Source organism: Rhea pennata, chromosome 2 (genome assembly GCF_028389875.1).
Source record: "Rhea pennata isolate bPtePen1 chromosome 2, bPtePen1.pri, whole genome shotgun sequence".
In the NCBI taxonomy this organism is placed as follows: Eukaryota; Metazoa; Chordata; class Aves; order Rheiformes; family Rheidae; genus Rhea; species Rhea pennata.
In genome coordinates, this window is record NC_084664.1 from 145,521,588 (window position 1) to 145,546,715 (window position 25,128).

At 38.8% G+C, this 25,128-nt stretch overlaps 1 protein-coding gene and 1 long non-coding RNA gene across 2 annotated transcripts in view; one reads left to right on the top strand and one right to left on the bottom strand.

The window, feature by feature from the left end:
- The window catches only part of EIF3E (eukaryotic translation initiation factor 3 subunit E), a 29,599-nt gene extending 11,985 nt beyond the window's left edge, over positions 1-17,614 (bottom strand). Inside the window, exons 1-8 of the mRNA XM_062570551.1 lie at positions 17,490-17,614; positions 15,797-15,911; positions 13,136-13,253; positions 6,754-6,796; positions 6,157-6,261; positions 4,084-4,209; positions 2,037-2,161; positions 99-225 (exon numbers count right to left, since the gene is read on the bottom strand). Of these exons, the coding sequence (XP_062426535.1) occupies positions 99-225; positions 2,037-2,161; positions 4,084-4,209; positions 6,157-6,261; positions 6,754-6,796; positions 13,136-13,253; positions 15,797-15,911; positions 17,490-17,579 (849 nt within the window). The 5' untranslated portion in view covers positions 17,580-17,614. The remainder of the gene's footprint in view (positions 1-98; positions 226-2,036; positions 2,162-4,083; positions 4,210-6,156; positions 6,262-6,753; positions 6,797-13,135; positions 13,254-15,796; positions 15,912-17,489) is intronic.
- Positions 17,615-17,909: 295 nt separating this feature from the next.
- LOC134136490 (uncharacterized) lies at positions 17,910-20,131 on the top strand. The gene is made up of 2 exons (XR_009957510.1): positions 17,910-18,083; positions 19,081-20,131. It is a non-coding gene; the product is annotated as an uncharacterized LOC134136490 (long non-coding RNA).
- The last annotated feature ends 4,997 nt before the right edge of the window (positions 20,132-25,128 follow it).

Consider the following 25,128-nt stretch of genomic DNA (forward strand, 5'->3'; position numbering starts at 1 on the left):
AACATCCAAGAGTAATCACAAAACATTATCAGAAGAAAGTTGTTATAGTCTCTGTAAAACTAAAAACAGAGCATATCAGAAAAAGTTTTAGTCCTTACCTGCTGAATAACCTTGACTAAATCTTTCAGCACTTGTCTACGTTTTCGAACATCTTTATTTGTTATGACTGCAGTAGTAAGGTATCGCAGGATATGTGGGCACATTGTCTGAATTGCATTGAGATACCTGAATAGAATAACCCAGACAAAGCTCAGTTGATGCAATTTTGCATTCAAATAGTAATCAAGATACAAGATACATTAATCCTTATACATCTTCTATGTAACACAGTATCAAATGCTTATGACTGCCCATTTATTCAAGTATTGAAGGACGATTTGTTAACCTAAACCAGGTTATCTGAACCTTGGTGCTTGAAAATTGACACGTGACCATGGCAGGGAAGAAGGAAGGGGGCAGTGCTAGAACAGGGAGAAAAAACAAAACCAAAAACCTCCAGTCCATAGGCTAAATCCAGGTCACTATTGCCCTATGCTGTCAGCTACACTGATTTCATGGAAGGGGAGGGAGTGAATACGCATTTGAGATCAAAAAAGACTTCCTCTGGTACGACCATTCAAGGCCGCAACTTTTCAGTTCAACCGTCCAATGAATTAACCCATATTCGTAAGTGAGAAGTATAATCCAAAGTATTATTTCTAAATTATGCAACAAGAAGTCAAAAAAATCCAGTAAAAGTTACAAATCTACTGGGTTAATCGGGTAAAAATTCAGCCAGTTTTCTTTAGTACTTTATTTAATACACAGCCATCTGTCATTTACTACAAAGAAAAATATCAAAATAGCATCTAGAGGACAATACCTTCCTACCAGCCCTAAAAGGTGTGGTAGGAATTGGTAATCTGGCACAAGTAGTTCTTATTGTGTCTCTGAGCACCAGAAAAAAAGGGCTAGTTTTTCCTGCTTCACAGCCTGGTTCCTTGAGGAACTCAAAAGAATCTTGGAAAAAATTAAGTGTTAACAGCATTAGAATTTTTGAACCATCTTCAGGCTTTGGGCTCAAAAAATTGGACCTGGGTGATAGAACCAGATACACTACGAACAAGTCTGCAGATGACAGAACTGAGAAGACTGCCAGAGGGCTGTGCTGTCACTCAGAGGAACCTCAACAGGCTGGAGACACGGGCAGGGAGAATCTCAAGAAGTTCAACAAAGGGAAGTGCAGAATCCTTAACCTGGATTCCTGGGGAGGAATAACCCCAGGCACCAGTACAGGCCGGGGGCTGACCTGCTGAAAAGCAGCTCTGAGGAGAAGGACTTGGTGGAGAACAAGTTCATCACGAGCCAGCAACGTGCCCTTACAGGAAAGGCAGTCAACAGTATGCTGCACTGCATTAGGCACAGTACTGCCAGCAGATTGAGGAAGGCGATCCTTCCCCTTTACTCAGAACTCATGAGGCACACCTAGAGACCTGTGTTCAGTGCGGGGCTCCCTAATACCACAGAGACACAGAGCTACTGAAGCAAGTCCAGCAAAGGCACTAAGATGATGAAGGGACTGGAGTATCTCTTAAGAGAAGAGGCTGAGAGAACTGGAATGTTCAGCCTGGAGATGAGAACGCTCAGGGGGAAATCTTATCAACGTGTATAAATATGCAACAGAGGAGAAGTAAAGACAACAGTCAGACTCTTTTTCAGTGGCGCCCAGTGACAGGATGAGAGGCAACGGGCACAAACCAAACCACACTTTCCTGTAGGGGTGGTTGAGCACTGGAACAGGTTGTCAGAGAGGTTGTGAAGTCTCCATCCTCGGAGATGTTGAAAATCTGACTGAACAGAGTCTCAGGCAACCTGCTCTCTAGCCAACTCCACTCCTCAGAGCTCCTCCACTCCCATCAGCAGGGTGCTTGAATTAAGTGATCTCAACAAGCCAATGAGGCCTTCCAGTCTCAGCTATTCTGTGATAAACTTGAATATTCATCTTCTATCATCATTTTGTTTTGAAAAATCCAGCAACATAGCACAACACAACTTACTGTGGTTGATAGAGAAAAAGGTCAATGATGTTGTCTCTGCCTTTAGGATGGTTGAAAAACACAAATAAAGACCAATGGATAAGCCATGTTCTTTGTTGAAGAGACTGCAGTGGAGAGCTGACAGACTAAAAGAAAACATAACACTGAATTAAACCAAGGTACCAAAAAAACCAAAACACACACACACACACACACACACAATACAAAAAAAAATTCATATAAACACTAATGTATAGAAACATACAGTTATTCAGCATTTGCTATTTTCCCACTGACTCCATTTGCTTGCTGCCATTCTCCGGCTGAGTTTAACCTCCAGTTTAACTTGTCTGCTACTAAAGACAAATCTCCTCAAAATTACAACCTAAGATACCAATTTTCCAATATTATATTCCAAATTGTTTGCCCAAATTTGTATTGTTTTCGCAACTGTATGGATTTTACTTTTCCAGAAATGACCAGGCAAGCATATATAATTATTTCTCCTCTTAATTCTGAAATTTGTTTCAAGTCTTCCCCTCTTCTGCAGTAATTTGAGGAACTAACTGGTTTCTCTAGCTTTTTACTTTATCTTCTCCAAAGCCTAACCAGAGTATCTTCTCCAAAGCCTAACCAGAGTATCTTCTCCAAAGCCTAACCAGAGTATCTTCTCCAAAGCCTAACCAGAGTATCTTCTCCAAAGCCTAACCAGAGTATCTTCTCCAAAGCCTAACCAGAGTATCTTCTCCAAAGCCTAACCAGAGTATCTTCTCCAAAGCCTAACCAGAGTATCTTCTCCAAAGCCTAACCAGAGTATCTTGTCAGGCAAAGCACATCTCAGTGATGAAACATCACAATCACTTTTAGTCACTTCAAATAAAGGTTATAAAACAACATGCTGAGAATTAATGGACACAGCAAAGTAATAATATCTCACAGGAGCATGATTCTGTTCTTCACTAGTCTCAAAGATTTTTAGAAGTCAAATTTTATAGGGTTACAATAACCACAGAGGTTCATAAAGATCAGGAAAAAAAAACAGAAATCTGTTAGCATTAATTACCTGCAACCAACATAAAAAAAAAAATGAGGCGAGGAGGTGCACCAGCTCCTCGCTTGCACGAGACAAATTTAAGAGAGTAAAACTCTCCTAAACTATTTCAGATATGGCCACTGAAGTCTCATGAGCAGACAGTAAAACTGTAAGGCCGAGTTCCTCAATATCTTAAGTAGCTCTAAATTAGTACTTGCAGACCCACACTTTTCCTTCATTTTCCTGGTACTCATCTGAAACTAGGAGGAGCTAGTGAGAAAGCTAAATTGAAACTCATGAAATGAATAAAAACTCATTGGTTTTCCCCCCCCCCTTCATCTCCTTTGGGATGGAATGATACCACATCAAGGTCTGGTTCTTGCAAGAAACCTCTGCAAGTCACCAACCCCCTAATATAAGCAGAAAAGCAACCAAGACATCTTTTTAAGTTAAGCTTACTAAATTAACTTAATAAAGATACTTTACCAAATTAAAACAGATCAAAAAAGAACAAGATAATTCGTAGAGCCTACAGGAAAGAAGAGCAGAGTAAGGAAACATGTCCTCTGACAAGCTCAGCTGCTTCCAAAGTGCACCCTTCAGAATGGTTTAAACTGTTGCAAAACTAAAACCTGTATGTTCTGTCACAGCACTGATTAACTGTAAGCTACTGAAAGCTGTACTGAAGGTGTATATTCACTAACAATTTGCAGTCATTTTCACACAATAATACCTTGCTCCCAAACTTATTCTTGAGGGAGGTTCATTTTTTACAGATATTTCCAATAAACAAATATATATAACTATTTCAAACAAGATAAAGGGAAGAATATCATTTGAAAGATGAAAGATATCAGTATTTCCTCACCATTACTTCTTGAGCATCCTTCTACTTTCCCACTAACATTTAAGAAATACACAAGTCTGCTAGTACAAGAGTGTGATAAACTGCTCCTAAGAGAGTGCTTCATAAAGACAACTCCACAAGGCCCTCTAACTTCTTATCTTAGTATATGATCAAGCCTTTTTACTTACATTATTATCTATTGTCTCCTTTAATCTTGTGAGATCTTCCATGGCTGCATCCCAATTCTGCATCAAGATTTCAGATGCCAGTTTTCCCCAAAGAGAACTCAAAGCATTTCTATCTGTTGCTGGAACCTGTTTTCAAACAACAGCAAAGTCATACTTTTTATCCACCAAAAAAGGAAAAAAAAAAATCTGGAACTACTTAACTTTACATCATGCCAGACTTGCATGGTTTTACCTTTCCAAATGATGTAATACTATTTTTTTTCAAAATCAATTTAGACAAAGGGCAAGCAGCATTGCAACTAGAAAATCTTGTCAGAAGCAAGACAAAGCTCCACACATACTGCAGATTCCTAAGTTAAACAACAGAAAAGGATGAAATGACTGAGCACCAGATGATACTTTTGTTCCACTTTTTTGAAACCATGTAAGAATGCTTGTGAACTATTAATAGACATTTCTTACAAAGCAGGTTCTCAGAAAACTGGTGACAGTAAGTAACCACATCACACAGGATAACCCTCAAAGTTCTTTTGGCAAATGCTGTGACTAAAGCATACTTCTTAGAGGAGTGTCCTGTAAAACTACAACTTCGCAGTCATGAATGCCATTTCCTGGAGTGGTAATTGTAAGGTCAAGCAATGCTAGTTTTATACAGGAATGAATTACACTAGGTCATTCATAGTATCAAATTCTATTCTCAGAATAGTTCTCTTCATAGATTATGTTTCACCACACAACTTTAAACAAATCTTCTCCCATCAGAAGTGGTAAAAAAAAGTCTTATATCAAGCTACAAGGACCAAAACCAGCACTTCACTTTTAGAAATTAAATTTATTTGACATGTAAGAACATTATGCTAAGCTAAAATTAAAGCACAAAGAATTAAGGACAGTTATCCACAAGCTTAGAGAAATAGAATTTTAGTTTCTTTCTCAGAATGTGAAATGTACATATAATAAAGTCATATAGAACACAGCTTTATCATTAATGCTTAGACCAAGAATTCAACTAATTTCTACTTAGAACACTTCAAAAAAATTAATGATTCTTTCCACACTTCTTCGTTATATATAAGAATTACTGTTCTTTACTTTAGGAGCTTTTCATGAGATTTAGCATATTTTTAGATGGAACTAGGAAGCAGACAGCACAAAACAATCTTCAAAATGCAAATCACTATAGATTATTTTCAGCAATTATTTCACGTATCTTTAAGATACATGGTTTAGAAGTCATTACCTTCCAGAAAACCAAGATGCCAATTTAGCAGGGTATTTTATTTAAGGAGGTTGACGTGCACAACCTTGCTTCTAAATCATGTCATTACAGCTCACAATATTACTATTCACAGTAACTGCCTTCAGATACCACAGCTGTTCTAACTACAGTGTTTGGATTTTCAAGCAGTTACCTTAAATTTCCATTTGTTAGTAAAATGGCACACTCACTGACCACCAACAATAAATTCACTGTGCTGAAATTCTTAGAAGACACTAAATCTTCATTCTCAAAATTCACTCCCACCATTCACAATGATATGAATTACAACAACATGAGAACAGTTAATTAAGAGATCACAGATCTAGTTCTACAATTCTCATTTAAGCTGTTTACATTTCCCAGCTAGATGACTTTTAGTCTTACATCCCTCACAAAATTCAAGAGAAGACAGATGAGAGTTCAGATAAGGTAGTAGTTCAACATTACTACCTGTACCTTCAGTCTACACGCAAGCTTTTCACTACCGTTAGTGATGCCTGCACACAAAAACAAGTACTCATTTTGCTGTTATTTTTAATATTCTTTTCAAGGTATGTTTAAAGTGGTAAACAAGAAATATTCCATAATTAAAATCTAAACTTGTAAGTCTTGTGGTTAAAGAGCAGCTCTCAGTTCAGCATGAAAACAACATAATTGCTGGACAACAGTTAGCGGCAATAATTAATTTTAAATTTGAAAATCTTTTCAAGACTTCCTTAGTGCAGAATAGATGTCTTAAAAAAAAGCTTGTAAATATTGTATTTTACTACAGATAACTAAAATGGTCTAAATATTTCATGAAAAATACTTACCAAAACTCTAAAAAAGTAGAGATATTCTGCAGCTCCTGAGTAATTACCACATTCATACTGGAATTTTGCATATCTGTAGAGTGTATCTAGGTACTCCTGCCTAAACTGAAAGGTAAAACAAAAAAGGTTTTCTTCATTAAGGAAAGAAAATGCTACAGGCTGTTATAGGACCATTTTTAATAGTAAAGATTTATAACAGACATGTAAATAATCTTTCAAAACTCTTCAGATTATTTGGAAGATGTTATAAACACAAAAGACAGAAAAGAGACATTTTACATTTAAGCCATGCCACTGAATTAGTAATTATACTAATACTGGACGGAGTGGGGAGATGAAATTCTGCATAATGAAATTAAGCAAATTTTTTTTAGTTGCAAGTATACCAACATTAAGCTCCAGCTTCATTTTTGTGTAAGATATGCACGTTCAAAGACATGCAAATAAAATACTCAAGCATTTGGAATTCTGCCTATTAGCTACACTCAAACAAGATAGGCCAAAATGTCAGTACCTAATTCTGCAGAACTGTTGGTTGTGGGAGAGTTTGGATGGAGGTGTTTAGAATTGCATTCAAACAGATTAAACAATACTTACACCATGCTTCTCAGCCAAGTAGTCAAACAGCATTCGACCGTCCCTATAATAAAAAGGTAAGAAACAAAAGATAAGAACAGCTGTTTTTACAAAACAAACTGATTGTCACCACTTACTACACAACACAATCTTGAGTTGTTAAAACAAAAAATTATCTTGCCAAATAGCAAATGGAAAGAAAATACATTTTTCCACTTTTTCAGTGCAAGCAACTACAGAAATAGTGAACCAGCTCACAAAGTGTCATGAACTTAATAAAAAGTTTCAAAATTTGCTAAAGTCAATATAATTAAAGAGTGGTGTCTGCAACAATAGCCGGAATTAAGAGCGAGGCAGGGGAGGGAGAGTTAAATTTGGCAGCATTCTTAACATTTTGACTATGAAAGCTAAGTTCTAGTTTAGAGTTCTTCCCACTCTCGCATTCTAATTCCACAGCAATTACTCAAGCCAAACAGTTTGAATTAGATAACAGACAGGGACTGTCTGCCAAGACTAAAAAAGCCAAACAGAATTAAAAAGGAAACTTATCCCACTACTAACATTGGGATAGACTAGTTAGCAAGCATATCTCTACCACAGTAAATAGCTACAGAATACTGGGATGATTTATTGTTCTTATTTGTGTAAGTTCTACATTATTAGTTTATACATGCAATTACACTTCTGAAATTTCTTTATTCAAAGTGGACAATAAAAAGGCAACAGGTATTATCTTGATCAAAGGAAAGTTAAAGTTTCCAGTAGGCAAACCAGAGATAATCCACAGTCAAGAAGCCTCTCACTAATGCTAACACTTAGAGAGAATGTCAACTAGAATCACAGAATCAGTAAGGTCAGAAGGTACCTCTAGAGATCCAACCTCCCTGCTCAGCAGGGTCACCTACAGCATGGTAGACAGGGTTGCATCCAGGTAGGCCTTGAAGATCTCCAGAGAAGGAGACTCCACCACCTCTCTGGGCAACCTGTGCCAGTGCTCCGTCACTCTCACAGGGAAGAAATTCCCCCTCACAGTCAGGCGGAGCTTCCTGTATTTCAGTTTCTGCCCACTGCCTCTTGTCCTGTCACATGGGACAACTGAAAAGAGTTTGTCCCCATTCCCCCTGAAACCCTCCCTTCAGGTACTTGTACACATTGATCAGATCCCCCCTCAGTCTTCTCTTCCCCAGGCTGAACAGGCCCAACTCTCGCAGCCGTTCCTCAGAGGGCAGGTGCTCCAGCCCTCTGATCATCTTTGCAGCCCTACGCTGGACTCTCTCCAGTAGCTTCATGTCTCTCTTGGACTGGGGAGCCCGCAACTGGACACAGAACTCGAAATGAGCCCTCCCCAGGGCTGAGGAGAGGGGCAGGATCACCTCCCTCCATCTGCTGGCAACACTCTTGCTAATGCACCCCAGGACACCATTGGCCTTCTTGGCCACAAGGGCACATTGCTGGCTCATTGTCAACTTGTCACCCACCAGCACTCTGAGGTCTTCCTCTGCAGAGCTGCTCTCCAGAAGGTCAGCCCCCAGCTTGTACTGGTGCCTAGGGTTATATTTCCCTAGGTGCAGGACCCTCCACTTGCCCTTGTTGAACCTCAGGAGGTTCCTTTCCGACCAGCTCTCCAGCCTGCCCAGGTCTCTCTGAATGGCAGCACAGCCCTCAGGTGTGTCAGCCACTCCTCCCAGCTTGGGATCATCAGCAAACTTGCTGAGGAGACACTCTGTCCCCTCTATCAGATTTTAGACAACTTTTAGTATTTTTAGCAATATTTAGTGAATAATTTGTTATTCAGCATCTGCAGTGGATCTCAATCAGCCCTTACAGGGAAATTTTAGTATACTCTTTTCAATGGAAAGATAATTCCACTCAAACTCAAATGCCCATCCTTTGTGAACAAATACTGCAGCTGAATGAAAACATTTTCAAAATGCTGTTATATTTGAAATCTGGAACTTTGATTTAATTTACCATCTTCCTACAATACAGAACCAAGAGAATTCATAACTTTTTTTCTATTTTACACTGATTTTACCTTTTGCTCTAAAGAGTTAATATTACATACCACATCTTTTAATCTTTACCCCTGTATGACTCTCTACTCATAACTACTCTCCACTTCATCTCTTCTGAACATTCTCTTTATGATCAATTATGCGGGACAGATGCAAAGGCTTAGTCTAATTCTCCAGAATAACCTCTGAAACAACATTTGATGAACACTGTTCAATTGCAGACTAATTCTTAAAACTTGCATGCTAACTGTTCTTTGTAAGAAATAATTTTTTTCCTAGCAGATCATAGAATTCTATCTTCATGCTCTTAATGTCATGATGGCCTTGTAAACAAAGCAGGGCAGAGAATCTTTTCCATATACCAAATAGAGTAAAATTTTAGACAAAAAAAAACAGGTAGCTCTTAAGAGTTCTTAGACAAAGGAAAGCATTCACATTTTTAAGCAGCATGATTATGGTATTACCAGCACCATATAATAGGCCACGTTGCTGAAAGGAAGCTATCCCACAACAATTGATTTATATTTATAGTCATTTATATTTATAGTCATTGCTAAGAAAGAACGCTTCATAACAGAAGTATTTCTAGGCTTAGAAAATAAGAGCCAATTCACACTATTTGCAGAAGAATCTTGCCTTAAGAGGAGGATATCCTAGATGGATGTTTCTATTACCTTACCAAACAAAAGAAAAAATGAAAACAAAAAGCTAGAAAAAGCTCTGCAAATACCATGAAGTCTTCTAGAAATGATGTACAGGGTCAATAAATGCAATTCTATATGCAAGATATTTCTCCTCAGTCCTCTCCCTGCCACTGCCATGAAGTAAAGAATCTGACATCTGTCAGCTGTTCCTGCCATCCTGACTCAAAGTGAGCCACCAAGGGGCTACCCTCCAACCAAAGCTTAAGGCCAACTACATCATGAGACAGTAAAAGGAGATTCTTTCCACATTTAACAGCAAGTTGAATTTTTTGTGCAAATCAAAAGTGCCATTCCATTTCTATAAACACCCTTCTAGGAAGCCATGCATCTGAAGCTGAATTTATTTATAAAAATAGATCCATATTCTTTAAAACACTTTATAAGATATGTGTAACTGTGCTACCTAAAAAACCTGCAGCCTCAATTAGTGTTAAGTAATCTTTGAACTTACAGACAGTAACTACCTATTTGATTTGTGCACTTTTACTTCTGTAGAATGTTTCATTCAAGAAGCAGGACAACAGTAATGCTTCTCATACTTAAAGAAGTCTACAGAAATCCAGGAAAGGAAGACCTGGGCAATTCAGAGAACTACCATGTTTGACAGAACATGTACCTAAGACATAACTGAAGAAAAGAGTGTCAAACTATAAATTCCTCCTGAGACAAAGTTGTAGTGGAAGTTCACGCAGAAGACACTTTCAGAGAGCACAGGGAAATCAACTGACTGCACAGCTGAAAGGTTATTTAATTAGAAATTATTGCATATAGGTCAAGATTATACAGCAGAACAGCACATTGCCAAGGTAGCTAAGAATGACAGTCCTTAGGAATACTCTTGGAAGCAATGAAAGAATCTCATGAGTTTTTTCCAGCCGAATATAACTTCAAGATTGATGGATACTGACTCTTCCTCTATAATTTTTTGAAGTCTTATTGCCTTTCTCCAACAGCTACATGGTGGGGGGAGACCAAAAAAACCCATACTTCGGCTTATTCTTGAAAGAACCTCCACCTGCAAAATCTCTTTCACACACCATCTTCTGCTATATCTCAATCAGACTTTGATCTTCTAAACAGCACTGTGAAGGATTAATCATAATCTCAAGGTCTGATAATATACATCCCTTAATTTGATACAAAGAGATCCAAATCACCAGCAGAAAGTCAAAGAATCAAAAAGCTAGTTATCTACTTTTCTAAAGCATGTTCTTCCAGTCTAGGTAAATTGATAGCTTTCAGCTCAATCTGATTCTCTCCCTTACTGTGGAATCCCAACAATTTGGATTAGAAATTTTGTTAAACTAATAAAAAACAACAATAACAGATTTGTAAGCAGTAAAACTTCCAGCTATTTTAAGAGTGAAATAGATATACCAGTTGTGAAACAAAACTTCTTGCATATGAAGACAGGATTAGTGTTTCATAGAATTAGGCAGGTTATATTTCAAATGTTTTTTGAACATTATCTCTTTCTTCTAGAAGAGTATTTATGCTCTGAAATCTGTACTGCTGACCAACTTCTTTGAACTAAAGATCACATAACAGAATATTTCTCCAAGAAATGCATGTACTTGAAATCGCAACAAGATTTTTATGCAACAAAATTGTTTTAACAGTTCACTAGAGGCAATGCTAAAACTGAAGAAGATCTCTACATATAGAGTGAGAAGTTCAGTTAGGTCTGAAGAAATACATAACATCGGGGAATATCTTTTCTGAAATTTAATATTGTCCCAGATAATTTAGATGCAGCTAACTTTCCCTTTCAAAGCTATACTTTCAAAGGCTCCTGGCATTGAATACTCACTCAGGTCACAGGCAAACAATCTTTTCTATTAAGGAAAGGATTTATATGACATGAATATCCATGCAGAAGTCTGATATAATAGTGGCTTACTTTACCTGACAATGTTTTCTGCAGTAGAAGCTTAAGTACTTTTAGTTGATTACAGAAGAGAGAAAGTTATTTTTCTGAAATGCTGAAAAACTGATGAATTTCATTATTTCCATTGAAATGTTGTTTCACATATGCACCAAGACCCAACGCGCTGTACATCACCTTTCTGCATCAACTGCATTCTAGGTTAGATTACAACAAATTCTGCAAACCATGTGTAGAGTAGAGATAAAACATGTACTGTTATCTACATATACCAAAAGGATGATCAGATTTCTGAGCAAGTTTGAGGAGGAAGAGAAGGCAAAAAAAGGGTGAGAGGGTGAGGTCTGCACTGACTCCAGTCTGAACACTAGAATTTGAAAAATATTGATACCTTCAGAGAGACCATTAGTCAAAGTAATCTAAATGATCTTTTAAGACAAGAGACAACCACCAACTTTGCCTTTGCAGTTTCTTAGAGCTTGCCAACAATAAACCTAAATAAAGGCTTTACCTTCAAATTCAAGCGGAGTCATGTATGCTCCTGAGGGACCTCTGATGTGATACACACTATCTGAAATCTTAAAGTAGATTAGGCTGAATAAGGAATTTATCTAGTTATTTTTTCAGAGAATGTTTGACACATAATTACAACAGTGATCAGATAACAAGCATTTCCAATGTAGCGATAACAAGCAGTAACTTTAAATGAGTATTTTTTCATCTCTGTTGAACTGGCACAACTACTTCTTCAGTTGCTACAGCTGACTGATTTAGGCTTAACCATACAAAAAAACCTTCATAGACCTAAGGTTTAGACAGACTCATTCCACTTTATTTACCCTCAGAAGCAAAGTGAGGAGAAATCACATATCTTCCTTGATTTGCAAAGCTAACGGTTTTGTGTGGCATATTTCAAAAAATATTTTGAGTCTAATACTATAGATGCTCATAATCTTCAGTTTTGGCATCCTAAGTCCACAGGCGCAGTAAGGAAAATTCCAGTTTTCTCACAGAGAGGGTGACCATGCCCTGGAACAGCTTGCCAAGAGAGGCTATGAAATCTCCATCCTCGGATATATTCCGAACTCAACCACACAAAGGCCCCTGCAACTTGATGAGAGGTAACCCCGCTTCGACTACGGAGTTTGACCTCCTTCCCAGAATTTCTTTCAGATCTGAATTATTCCATGATTTCTAGAATTATCAAAGTCTCGGCCCAGAGGACTGACCTCCAACTAAAATCCTTAAAGTCTGGCACTGTTCCTTAAAAAGGTGATTATAAGCAGTACCTTTCAGCAATAAGTTGGCCTGTTTGGAAGGGGGAGACTGAGGTGAGGAGGAAAACAGGACATAGCAATGGACAGGACTCCTGAGAGAAATACCTTAGGAGGCTGAAAGGATGCACATCCACCAGGCCTCCCAGAGTAAGAATGACAACATTCCATAATCCTCTGTCGAAGGAAAGGGGAAACCTCCTAGAAAAGGGGGTCTGAATTGTTTCATCCCCTATTCCCTCCAAAACTCATCTTTGGCTGCAATTTGATAGCACTGAATGACTAAGTGAATGTCATCTGCCCCCAGCTGGTTCAGCTAAATATTAAGAGGAAAGAGAAACCTTATGTACTGCACAGAAAAGAGTAATTGGTCATTTCAATCATGTTACCACAAGCACTACTTAAATACTAGCCGGAAATAAAAATGCCTATCTTTGCAGTTGCTACACAGGGAACATTCCTACCCTAACCATCCAAGAGGTACCAACAAATCTCCTCAGGAAAGTTGTTACATTAAAGAATTACCTAGTGGACTGCATTTGCCTTGTAGTCTCTGGATCTTCAAACATCTTGACAATAGGTTCAGTTTCTGCCTGAAGCTGTTTCAGCTGTGCAACAACAGTAGTTCTCTTTTCACGCAAAGCTAAACAAAACAAACAAAATTAATTTAATGCTTAAAATTTTTAAAGGAGATCAACTGCAGTAATCTGATGCTGATAACACAATTCAACTCCATGTCTTCTCAGTTCCTATCTAGTTTGTCTTCTCATCTCAGTCAAGTTACAAAAATAGAGGTATCTTATAACACCTTAACTGATTCAAGTTTCTGTAATTTGGTCCCTTTATCCGCAATGCAGTTCTAATCAAGCCACTGAAGCGCAGATAGCTACAACAGAGTCAGTAAAAGCCTGAAGATACCCTCTCTATACAGAGGGAAGAATGGTCCTTTAGGTAAGTTTGCTTATTCTAGATCAACTTGGAAAAGTTAAAATAAATAAATAAATAAATAAACGTAATGGTATGATAATGCTAAGACTAATTTTCCTTTAACTGACAAGTTCCTAAAAGCTTATGTTTAGAATACTCACTTGAAAGTTGAGAGGAATAAAATAATTTATATGCAGCTCAATCTGCAAAATCATTATTTTAAATATTGTGTGTGTTGAATTAGATCATTAAAGTCTTTTTTTGGAAATCAGAAGAAATAGAACTTAAAGGTTTAGGACTATTTTATGCATGCTTAGGACTACTTTACACATATTCAAACTTTTCCACCCAGTGCTACCGCATGCAATAAAGCAAATACTTTAAAGACTCTGAAAAGCCTAAAATAATCAGAAGGGTAGCAGCTTGAAATTGGCTGTGTGAGCAAAGAAATTTACGGATTCAGACAACCCAAGACTAAATCCCAGGAGAGACCAGTATGCAAAAAAAGGAAGAAAGCAAGCTGCACACCAGGGCATTCAATGCCACAGTGAATCTATTTGACATTTCTTCAGTGATTATGACTATGCATGTATTTGTAAGGAGGTCCAAAGTGAATGAACACCATAATGGTGACCCAGTCTAAATCTGATAATGACTTGCCTGATAAGAAGTATTCCAGTAAGGAGAAATTATCTCCAACTTCAGAAGAATCTTGAGATTATAAAAGAGAAAGGGGAACAAACGAAAGCAAAACCACCCAGTTAACTTACTAAGAGTACAAAAATGTTTTTCTGTGACATCTCCTCGCTCTAGAATTGTAAGTTGATCTTACTGAATACAAGACAAAAGCAAGGATATGTTGTACACAGACATTTCAGAACATAGCAGTATAAGTCAACTTAGTTGTGAATAGTTACAACAATAAGATTTAAAAACATAGTTTAGTAGGAAATTGTAATGAAGTCAGTAATTCTTCAGATAAAAAAATACCCTGTCCATACCATCTTGGTAAGTGTTGATGCATGAAATGACACATATCAGAAAGCTCTCATAGTAAGTGAAGACCTCTTCACAAAACACTGAAAAGCACCCTGAACTACTGATTCAATAAAGTGTTATGTCTGCTTAAGTTAATTTGACATTGTTGAACCATGTCGCTAGTCTTATGCATCATTACACATACATCCATACAAACAATATCTATGCTAGGATATTGTAAATTTGGTCAAAATGTTGGATTCAACACCTAAAACTCTATCAGTTCTATTCATATATTTCCAAAGGGACTAATCACCACCTTTTCCATTTAAAGAACCTGAACAGAATAAGATTGAGAGGCAGAAGAACAGTAGCTGGATTTTGTACCTGACTAGGCAATAGCATCCAAGTCTCTTCTTCCTAAACTGCAGCTAAACCAGACTGTTGTCCCGCTACAGCTTAGTGAAATATGAGGTACTTCATAGAATAAACAAACAAAAAAGGCTTGGAGGGGAGGGGAGGAGAGGAGAGAGGAAGCGAGAAGGAAGGAGAAACCCAAACACAACTGAAAAAACAAAACTACGAAAGACAGAAATTAACGAAAAAAGATATTCTATTTCTCTGCTTTTCCCAAGTGACATACGAAAAAAAAAATTACAAAAGTAACTATGAAAGCTCCCCCAAAAAACCACAGAAAATACAAGAGGAGGTTAATTTTTCATGTGCTTCTACAATTTAATTCGGAATTTCTTCCCCTAAAGAACGAGTAATTTGCCTGTTGGCAAAGGTGGGTAACACATGCACTTTCACACACAACAGTGACGTATTTCCTCAAAATCTAAAATATCAGCCACAGACAGACAAATTCATGAAATTACTTATAACAGAAATCCAGTCTTCATACAGTGTATACCTTTAAAGAAAAAGTTAAACTGAACCCAAACTATTGCTCAATACTGTTTAATTTTACAGCTGCGAAAAAAAAAATATCAGGTTTAACTCTATTAGGCTCTACCACCGAAGTGCTTGGAATGACCAAGACTACATTGAAGTACTTCACAGATCACTCAAAGTCTAAGCTTGCAAAAGACAAAGTCCACATTTTCCAGGATTAGGAAAGACTGTTTGTTTCAGTAACACGCATCTTTTTCTTAAGGTCAAAGTTACTAAACAGGATTCTAGTTTTCAAGGGCAACATGCAAATTACTACTAGCTGTTTATTATTTTATATACAGAAGGTTTAAAATTTGCAATTATTTCACTTTTAAAGAAGCAGCTTACCATGAGGGATTTCATCGGAATAAAGATTTTTGTACACATCCATGGCAAAATCCACCATGTTGGTATCGCTAAGAAGATCCAGTTTTCCTTGGAGTAGCTCTTTCTCATTGTATATCTAAAAACCAAGAATTAACAGATTTCTTTGGATACAATGAAATGATCTCCAATTAAAATAAGTATTTACCCTTGTAGTATAATTTATTTATAAATTTTGTCAAGTTATTTAAATATCAAATCTCATAGCTTTTCAGAATGTCTCACAGCTTCTGTCGCTTGCATACAGCCTGTCAGCATTCCCAGTCTTGACATCATGAATATTATTATTACTATTTATGAATACCTAAACTTCTAGAGATAACTAGAAGAGAAACAGCATTCTAGATGACTTCTCCTAATGAAAGCCAGTTACTTAATGGGCCAGAACAGATATTGATTCATGAAGAAAAATTCAACATGAACATTTTGACCTGGTTTTGCAGTTCTAAGCCCAGAACTTAAACAGATATAATCCACAGGTGAATTTCAGTAAATATTTTTCAAGAAATAGCATGTTAAACAGTAGAGACTCACCAAATAATTTAAAGTGGATCTCAGGAAAGATATCCAGGTCAAAATTACCATTTAACACAAATTAATGTGAAATATGTTACTAGATCTACGACATAAAAGCAAATTTAATTTAGCTTTTAGATTGTCTGGTGTTTTTAAAATTCCTACCTCAGAATTTAGCTATCAGTTGTATACTGCTGCTACATCTTCAGGATGTAGGTGGGCACCTAAACTTATGTATACCCCCAAACAGCATCTGCCTGGAGGCTGTATTACAACTCATTGCATCAGAGTTACAGACATCAGATGAAAAATCCACAAGAGATTAACTTGGCTTCGAATGCCATTTTGTTCAAGGGAAGCCTAGCAAAAATAACCGAGTCTAGTTAACTTCAACTGGGTCTAAAGCAAATTCCAAAATACAAAAAACCAACACCCCTAAGGCAACAGACATCAAGCAACAGCTATTCACAAAATACAAAAACACAGTAGCTTAAGCTGTTCCACTGTATGCAGGCTTGATCCTGAAACCTACAATAATATTTATTTCGAAACTCAAGGATTCCAATTTTGTTTCCATTCATTTTAAAATGGCACAAATGGATGATTCGGATGACCTAAACCCTCACCAACTTTAATTGAAGCCTTCACTTCGCTACTTGGGTTCTCTTTAATTTTTGCTAATGCAGTTAAGGAGGAGAGACGCTTCCCCCCCTCCCAGGGGGGCGCCGGCGCCGGCCCGGCGCGCGACCGCGGGGAGCGTCGCCATGACGGCAGCGCTCCGTCAGAGCCGGCGAGCGGCGAGGCCTCCGCTGACGCGAGCGCTCCCACCGCCGCGCCAGGGTCGCCGCGGCGGCCGGCAGCGTGCTCAGCCCGCCGCGGGCGCCCGGGCGGGCTCCCCTCCCGCCCCCCGCGCCGCGCCCGGAGCGGAACCGGGGCCGGCGCGAGGAGCGGCAGAGGAGCGGCAGAGGAGCGCACGCAGGCGCGCGCCGCCGCCCCCCGCGCCCCGCGCCGCGGGCAGCGAGCGCCGAGCGCCCTGGCGGCCGGGCCAGGCCGGGCCCAGCCCGGCGGCCGCGGCCCCGCGAAGGGAACCGGCCGGCGGCACCGCCTGCCGCTCCCCCTCGGCGGCGGGCCGGCCGCGTACCTCCTTGACGGAGAGGAACTCGAGCAGGGGGAAGACCAGGTGGCGGTCCAAGAAGTGCGCGATTTTGGTGGTCAAGTCGTACTCCGCCATCTTGGGGCCGGGAGAGAAAGGCGCGGGGCGGGCCGCGGCGCGGCGGCGGCAGTTCAGGGCTGCGCGGGCGCATGCGCGGGCGCGCCGGGCCCCGGGGGGGGGGGGGGGGAGGGGGGAGGGGGAGGGGGGCGGGGGGGGCGGCGCGCGCCTGCGCGCGGCCGCTGAAGGGGGGCGGGGCAGGGGGCCGTTACGGGGCCGCAGCGTGGGGCCCGGGCCTGGGGCCGTTACGGGGCCGCAGCGGTGAGGGGAGGAGCTGGCTGCGCCGTGGGGTCGGCTCAGCCCCGCCCGAGGCGGCGGCAGAGCCCGGGTGGGTGCGCGGGGGCAGCGGCGCTGACGCCTGGTGGCGTTGGGGGCAGGGCCCCGCCCGAAGGCCGCCTCAGGCTGGCGTCAGCCTGCCTCGGCCGTGGCGGCGTGAGCCGTGTCGGGGCGTGCGGAGTTGGCCGGCGGTGGTCGAGTCAGTCGGAGCCTGAGCTCGGGAGCGGCTCGAGCCGCTCCTTGGAAATGGTGCGGAGTAGCCTCGAGCTGTGGGTCCTGTTCCACTGCTGTGTGCACCTGGCTGAGTCTGGGGAAGAGGAGCGGGAGGGGGGCCTGATCTCCCTTTGGCTCCCAGAGAGACCTGTTGAATTTGCCCATGGAGTTGTTAGTTGTGGGTGGGTGACTGAAGAGATGCGATAAGGAGGCTGGGGACATGGTGGACAACAGCTGCCAGAGGAACCTAGCGAAGGATGTGCCAACGTTGCTGAACTTAGCAACGGAAACAGGGAACCACTAATACAGGTCGTAGCTGGGAAATGTATTTCTTGTAGGCAGTGTAAGGAAGATCAGCAAGTTCACTGAGATGTTAAACTCACCAGAGCATTAAAAAAAAGTGTAAAATGTGCTTTATGCTTTTATAGCATATAAGGATATATTAAAAAGCGTAGAAAGGAGCATTCTCCAACAATTGGAGGTTAACTTAGCATATCAACTGGGATTGTTGGATATCTAGTTCCTTTTCAAGTGACCCAACTGCCTTTTTTTTTAATGTTATTATTTTATTATTGTTAACTGGGAGGTCTGAGCCCCTAGTTAAAAAATGTACACCTTAATATTTCAAATCATTTAGAGTCACTGTTAGTATATGTTAAATTTGTGAATATTGATTAGGTTTGCCTAAGGTACTTTTTGTCTCATTGTAGGTTTTTTTACATCTATCAAAGTATAATTTTAATATGGGGATAGAGAACCTTGTTGATGAGAATGTAAAGCAAAATCACATTTCTTACTCCAGATAACTGTGTGATATCAAAGACACTTAAGGTATCCTGAAAGTGTTTTTGAAATATGTAATCTAGGATGCTGTCAGGTACATGGAATGTGTGAAGCACCAGGTTGTATCTACCATAAATGTGGTCTGTGTTGAAATGCCAAGCCTGTATTTTGTATCTAGCTAGAGCTTAAACATATATTAACAGCTAAAGCAGGTAAGCGAGACTTTTTACAATCAATTGTTTTTCCACAGTTAGTCTGTCTTGTTCCTGCATTCTGTCAAGAGTACTTTGTACAGTTACTCCTGCCTGGCTTGAAGTCTGGTGGATGAAGAGGAACCTTTTAGCCCAAAATATTGGAGAATTTTTCTTCTGGAAGTGTAATGTTACTTACAACTCATTTTAAAAAGCTTTGTGTGACGTATCTTTTCTCATTGTCTTTGCAATTGATAAAAAAATGGAACTGATGCATTTGTAACTGGCATTGAAGAACTGTCATAATATGAGAGTCCATGTCTTGCTATTCTCAGTGTAGGCCCTACAGAGGCATCGGATACAATGACAGCAGTCTCTTCATATAGTAACAAAACTGAGACATACAGTTGAGGAAAGGAGATACTGATTAAAAAAAAGATGTAATTGTAGAAAGCATCCTGTTTTGGAGGAGCACTCATTTTCCTCAGGTTGATTAAGAATGAGAGGAAAGAGTGTTTCCCCTTTGGGATGTATTTATTTTAAGTAGTGAAGTCTAAAACTCATGAATTATCTAACTTTTTAAACCTTTTTGGTATTAGGTGAAATTTTGGGGCTGTGTGTAATAGAAGGTACTACAGCTACATTTTGATAAATCCAGCTATGCATGACAGATTATTGAACAGTATGTGAGTTTCCAATCCTGTGTATGTTTAGTGCATAAAAATATGCCCAGTGCTGGGCAGTTATTTATTGATATAACTATAGTTTGTACTGGTTGAAATATTTAAATAATATGATTGTTCAGTCAAATCAGGATTAGTCTCTTAATAATTCAGAAAATATTGGAACTGTTTGTTTTGGGTATTTTTTTAACTTGGAGATTTAACTTAGATTCACCAGGAGACTTAATGAAGTTGGATTGGTGAATGATACTGTGCTTTCAAAAGAGATGTGGCAGAACTATGTTTGAATCCATTTTGTGCTTAATTCAAAACGAACACTTAAAAATTACTCTTGTACTGTTTGGATGAATTTTCCTAACAATGCCACTGTGGGTTTCCTGTTTGTTGAAACTTTTCAATGTTTAATTAAATAAATATGGTGAATAAAGTATTTGTGTGGGGAGTTTTATTAAATAAAATGTGATCACGTTTCTCTGTAGCCAAAGATCTAGATTGTAGCAATCTAGGATTCAAATGTACTCAATAAATTGGGCGGAGAAGATCTCAAGTATGTAACATAATTGTAACTTTGTAACTAGAGCACTTACTTAGATCAGAGGATCTTAAGTTCCAGTGTTTTATGTTGTTTGTTTATGCTTTTTGCTTCTATGAGCAAAAAATTCAGAGCAGGGGCCATATTTTTAATGTATTTTTAAAGATTCGTATGTTGTATTGAGGAGACGCTGAATAATAACTGATTTTAGTGAACTAAGTTTTGGAAAAAATACAAAAAATTTTCATCCAACACTAGTTCTTCGTGCTGGGTAGATCTCATTAGTACTTTTTCTAGAGTAGACCAGAAAGTAGGAGTGAACAGTATGTGTTTGGAAACCAAGTCCCTGATCTTCATTGGCTTCTTTGAAACAGAAGCCAGCATTCAGTGTGTGACTAGAGGCCTTCTTTTTAATTATAACAGAATGTTTTCATTAACCAGATTACCAGTAAAAGAATTCTTAATATTCACAAAGCAAAGATCCTACTTAGATTTTTTTAGACACGATGACATTTTATTAAGACATTCCCAGTTCAGCTTTCAGGGGTGTAAGGTTGCTTTGAAAAAGATGATGGATGACTCAAGAGAAACATCTAATTTTCAAAAAAAAATTTTTTTTCACTTTTGGTGACCAACATTAACCTTAATTAAGTATTTTATTTATTTATTTATAAAGAGAATGGAAGAAAAAAGAAGGGAATAATCCAGCAATAAATAGCATAATGAGCCTAACAGAAAATGAGAACTTTTTCAAACTGAAATGCTGTCTTAAAGGTTTATGTTTTTTGACTGAAGGGTGGAAATGTGTCACTGTTTTCTCAGGATAAATTGATGGTACAATTAGTTTCAATTGTGTGAGATTTGTTCTGGCTTTTTGATTATATAGAGTTGATTTTTGTTTTTCTTTTAAAAATGTGAGATGTCAGATATGTTTTTCATGTATAGTCAGAAAAAATCTGTACATTGCTAACAGATGTTCAAAGAAAAAAGACATCTATTAAGATGACTTGAACAAACATGTATTACTAATCTATTCCTTGTTTAAAGCTCAATCTTATTTTGTTTAGGACTTGGGAACAATCTTCATGAATTAACTTTCCAAAGTTATCTATAATAGATACATGATTATCCTCTTCGAGAAGTTTCCACTGATCTTTAGAGAGCGATAGTTGATCCTAGTAAGTCATTGTTCATCTTGTCACATAAGGCCTGACTAATCTCTGTCACAAAGATACTAAAACTTTTCCTTCTGGGAGTGGAGGCATAATTCATTTGCCTAGTGATTCATATGGAATACTTTACCTCTATAGCAGTTACAGTAGCTGTTTACATTGAATAGTGAATTAATATACTTGAAGTACAGATTAGTTTTAAAGTTGGTTAGTTTGTTTTAAATGTAATGGAGAGGTTAGAAATAAGAAAGCAGTACATTTACTAGGCCATTCTTCACAGATGGTTAGTGATATACTCCCTAACCCAGCAGGAAGATGTAAAGACTATACAATTCAGCATGCTAGAGGCTGGTTTTGAGGAGTAACTCTTTGGAGCTGCCCAGGGATTACAATGGTGGTAGGTGCCTTATAGGGAAAAAGTATTTATGCACAATCCATGAAGTTCTTCAGAGGACCATGAGTTACTAAACAATAATAGGTAATACTTACCTGAATTGGCCTGTGTTGTATTACATATAGTAATACTTAAGCTTCTCTTAACATCAGCTGCAGAAATAAGGCTATTTTTATCTGCAAGACAAGCTTAATTTTATCATAGTGATTGTAGCATTACTAGATATCATTTGCTTTGAAAATTTTTTAAAACTTAATTTGTGAAGGGTAATACAGAATGTGTCCTGTAGTAGTTTAATCTAACTCAGTTTAATGCTTGAATCTGCTTGACGTTTCCAAAAAACTTTTCAGAATAAGGATGTTTTGTTTAAAAGCATCCTGTTATTTTAGATGAGCGGTAGCTTATCTAAAGATACTATTCAGCAGTTCTTAGAACACTGCTAGACTAGCTAGACTAGTAGTCTGGTAGTATAGTGTTCTAGCTGTGCTAAATCAAGCATCCAGATCGATCAGTGGCTAATCCATACCATTCTTGCACATTCAGTTCTTTCCTGGTAGTCTGGAGTTTTGTCCTGACGTTGTACAAAGGTTCTGAAACAAGTTTATGTGCACAAAGATTTGTTAGTGAAGCACATAGCTGATGGTATATATCAGCTCTAACCGTGTAAGTTACCCTCAGACTCCCTAATGGTCGTTCCTGCTGATGACGCTTTATGTTGGAGCATGCTTTGGGCAGAGGCCGGCGCTGTGTGTTGATCGGTTGGAAAGCTTGGTGCCTGCATGGTACTGGGTTCCCTAACCACAGAATCGCACAGAATGGTTGAGGTTGGAAGGGACCTCTGGAGATCACCTGGTCCAACCCCCCTGCTCCAGCAGGGTCACCTAGAACATGTTAGACAGGATCGTGTTGAGGTGAGTTTTGAATATCTCCAGAGAAGGAGACTCCACAACCTCTTTGGGCAACCTGTTCCAGTGCTCTGTCACTCTCACAGGGAAGAAATTCCCCCTCACGTTCAGGCAGAACTTCCTGTGCTTCAATTTCTGCCCATTGCCTCTTGTCCTGTCACTGGGCATCACTGAAAAGAGTCTGACCCCATAAAGTGCACTGAAAGCTGCAACCAAGGGGTAGGATGAGGGAGGAAGAAGGGGTGTCCTCCTGCTGGTGGCCATCACTTCCCGTAAGAGCCCACTACATCCACAGTAGCTGGGGTCTCGGGTGCATGGATAGCACGAGAGTAACAGTGAATAACAGCATTAGAACAACCAGGGAGTAATGCTGTGCCGTAGGCACTGGAAAACGCTGCTGCTGCAGCAGCTTTGGTGCAGGTAGGAGGCCCTTGGCACTACAGAAGGTTAAGTCACCTAAGGCACTGTGCAGCACTGGATTCTGGTGTATGGATTACTATCTGCAAGAAATAAGCACAGTGAAGAGTGAAAAGGTGTAAAGAAGCTGTCCGGGGAGAGCCTTTTAGCAGAGCAGACACTACCACAATACTATGCTGAGAGCGTCTCTTGGTGACATCTGATGGCAAAGCAGTATCTTTCCAGTTATGTTCAGTTAAAACTGGCTGCTCGAGTCTGAGTTTATTTTTAACTCTATTTGAATAGACATCTGGCTGAGGAATTGTATGAGGCGTAGTAACTCTCGGCCAGCTTTTGGTTTTGACATATACAATATTGAATTGAAATCCAAGGAAGAGGCCTAGTGCTTTTGGCTAGTGGACCACTTCCCTTCTGGAATTCAGTTCGTTGTTAACAGTGTACTTAAGGTCTCTATTTTTGTCCACAAAATAAAAGTCATTTGACTAGAATTATCTAGAAAAATATCTTTAAAATCAACAAGTATGCATCTTGCTTGGGCTGGCTATTCTGGTTTCATAATTCTTAAACAGCGAGCAATCTTTTCTATCTAATTTATTTACGTAATTGCCTGTCACTTACTGCTAACACAATGGTAAAAATCAATAATCTTTGAATTGCCAGAATTAAATAATCATCAGGAAATCATAGTACATTATGTTCCTGTCTCATATTATTGGGGAAAATTGATCCTATTAGCTTATTTTATGTCCCTCACTGACACACAGAATTGAGTGTATGATTCAAATCTTGTATAACTCATTCTTACTTAATACTTTTCATTAGGTATTTACATTCATTTGGTACTTTTGTCTTTTTTTATATTATCTGAAATAGAATTTTAGTTCCTGCAGTGCATAAATATTTTATGTTCACTTGTTAAAATAAAAATATTCCTAACTGCAAAAATATGATATTTACAAGAATTCACTAACATCAAGTATTTCTGAATAGAAATCAAAGTTAAAGTCAGTATGTCTCATAATCGAACTGAATCATCATAAAAAGAAAAATACTATGTTGATGTGCTATTGAAGTATGTGGAAATAAATGAGGAATTCTGAGAGACAAAATAAATACAATGATAAAACTTCTTAATCATTTCATATGCTTTTTATGGTGCAAGAATATTAATAAAGTACTTGACTAAAGATGCTGGACCAAATTCCACTGTAATGTACATGTAAAACCAGAAAAATAATTAAATTAATTGAGTTACTCTGCATTTATACTAGTGGGACTCATAAAGCAGGTTTTTCTCCCCTTGCAGGAAGACCATATTAAAAAGCTAAGGCCAGCCGTGCTTACCTAATTGTACCTTACCAGCTAGTGGTGTTAGGCTCTGTCTACAACTTCCCAAGAGATGTTTTCTGTACTAGCAGTATCACTTCTTTATTACAAGGCTCACCTGATAATCTGAATCATGTGAATAATTGAACAAAAGAAGTCAGTTAGCTCCAGCACATTCTCCATCAAAGTTTCAACTGAACTTGATCTTTATTCTTAAAAGAGGTATACAGAATACATTATTTTTAATTTCACAAAAGTGATGAAGAATACAGAGGAAACAAGGACACATGTATTTCATAAGGGAAAGGTTTTTGTGTATATATTCAACTTATGAGGAAAAAATCATTTTTTTTTATTTTACACTGGCAAATATAGGATAAATGGCTGTTGCGTTGAATCTTGTATACGGTTGTCTCTACTTACAGACATCCTCTTAAAGAATGTACCATGTGTTATAGTGTATTGGTAGATAACTAAGTTAAAAATCTATATGCCCTTGTGGCTTTGAGCCTGTTTGTAGTCTACTGCTTTACTTTGCTTTGTTTAGACAGTGTGGTACATCAAAGGATTTGGGGGCAGAGGGGGACTTTCACCCAGAAATAATCCTAATCTTTCCACCTTTTTTGCTACAATTTTGATTTTATATTATTTTTATTTTTTGTCATGCTAACGAGAAAA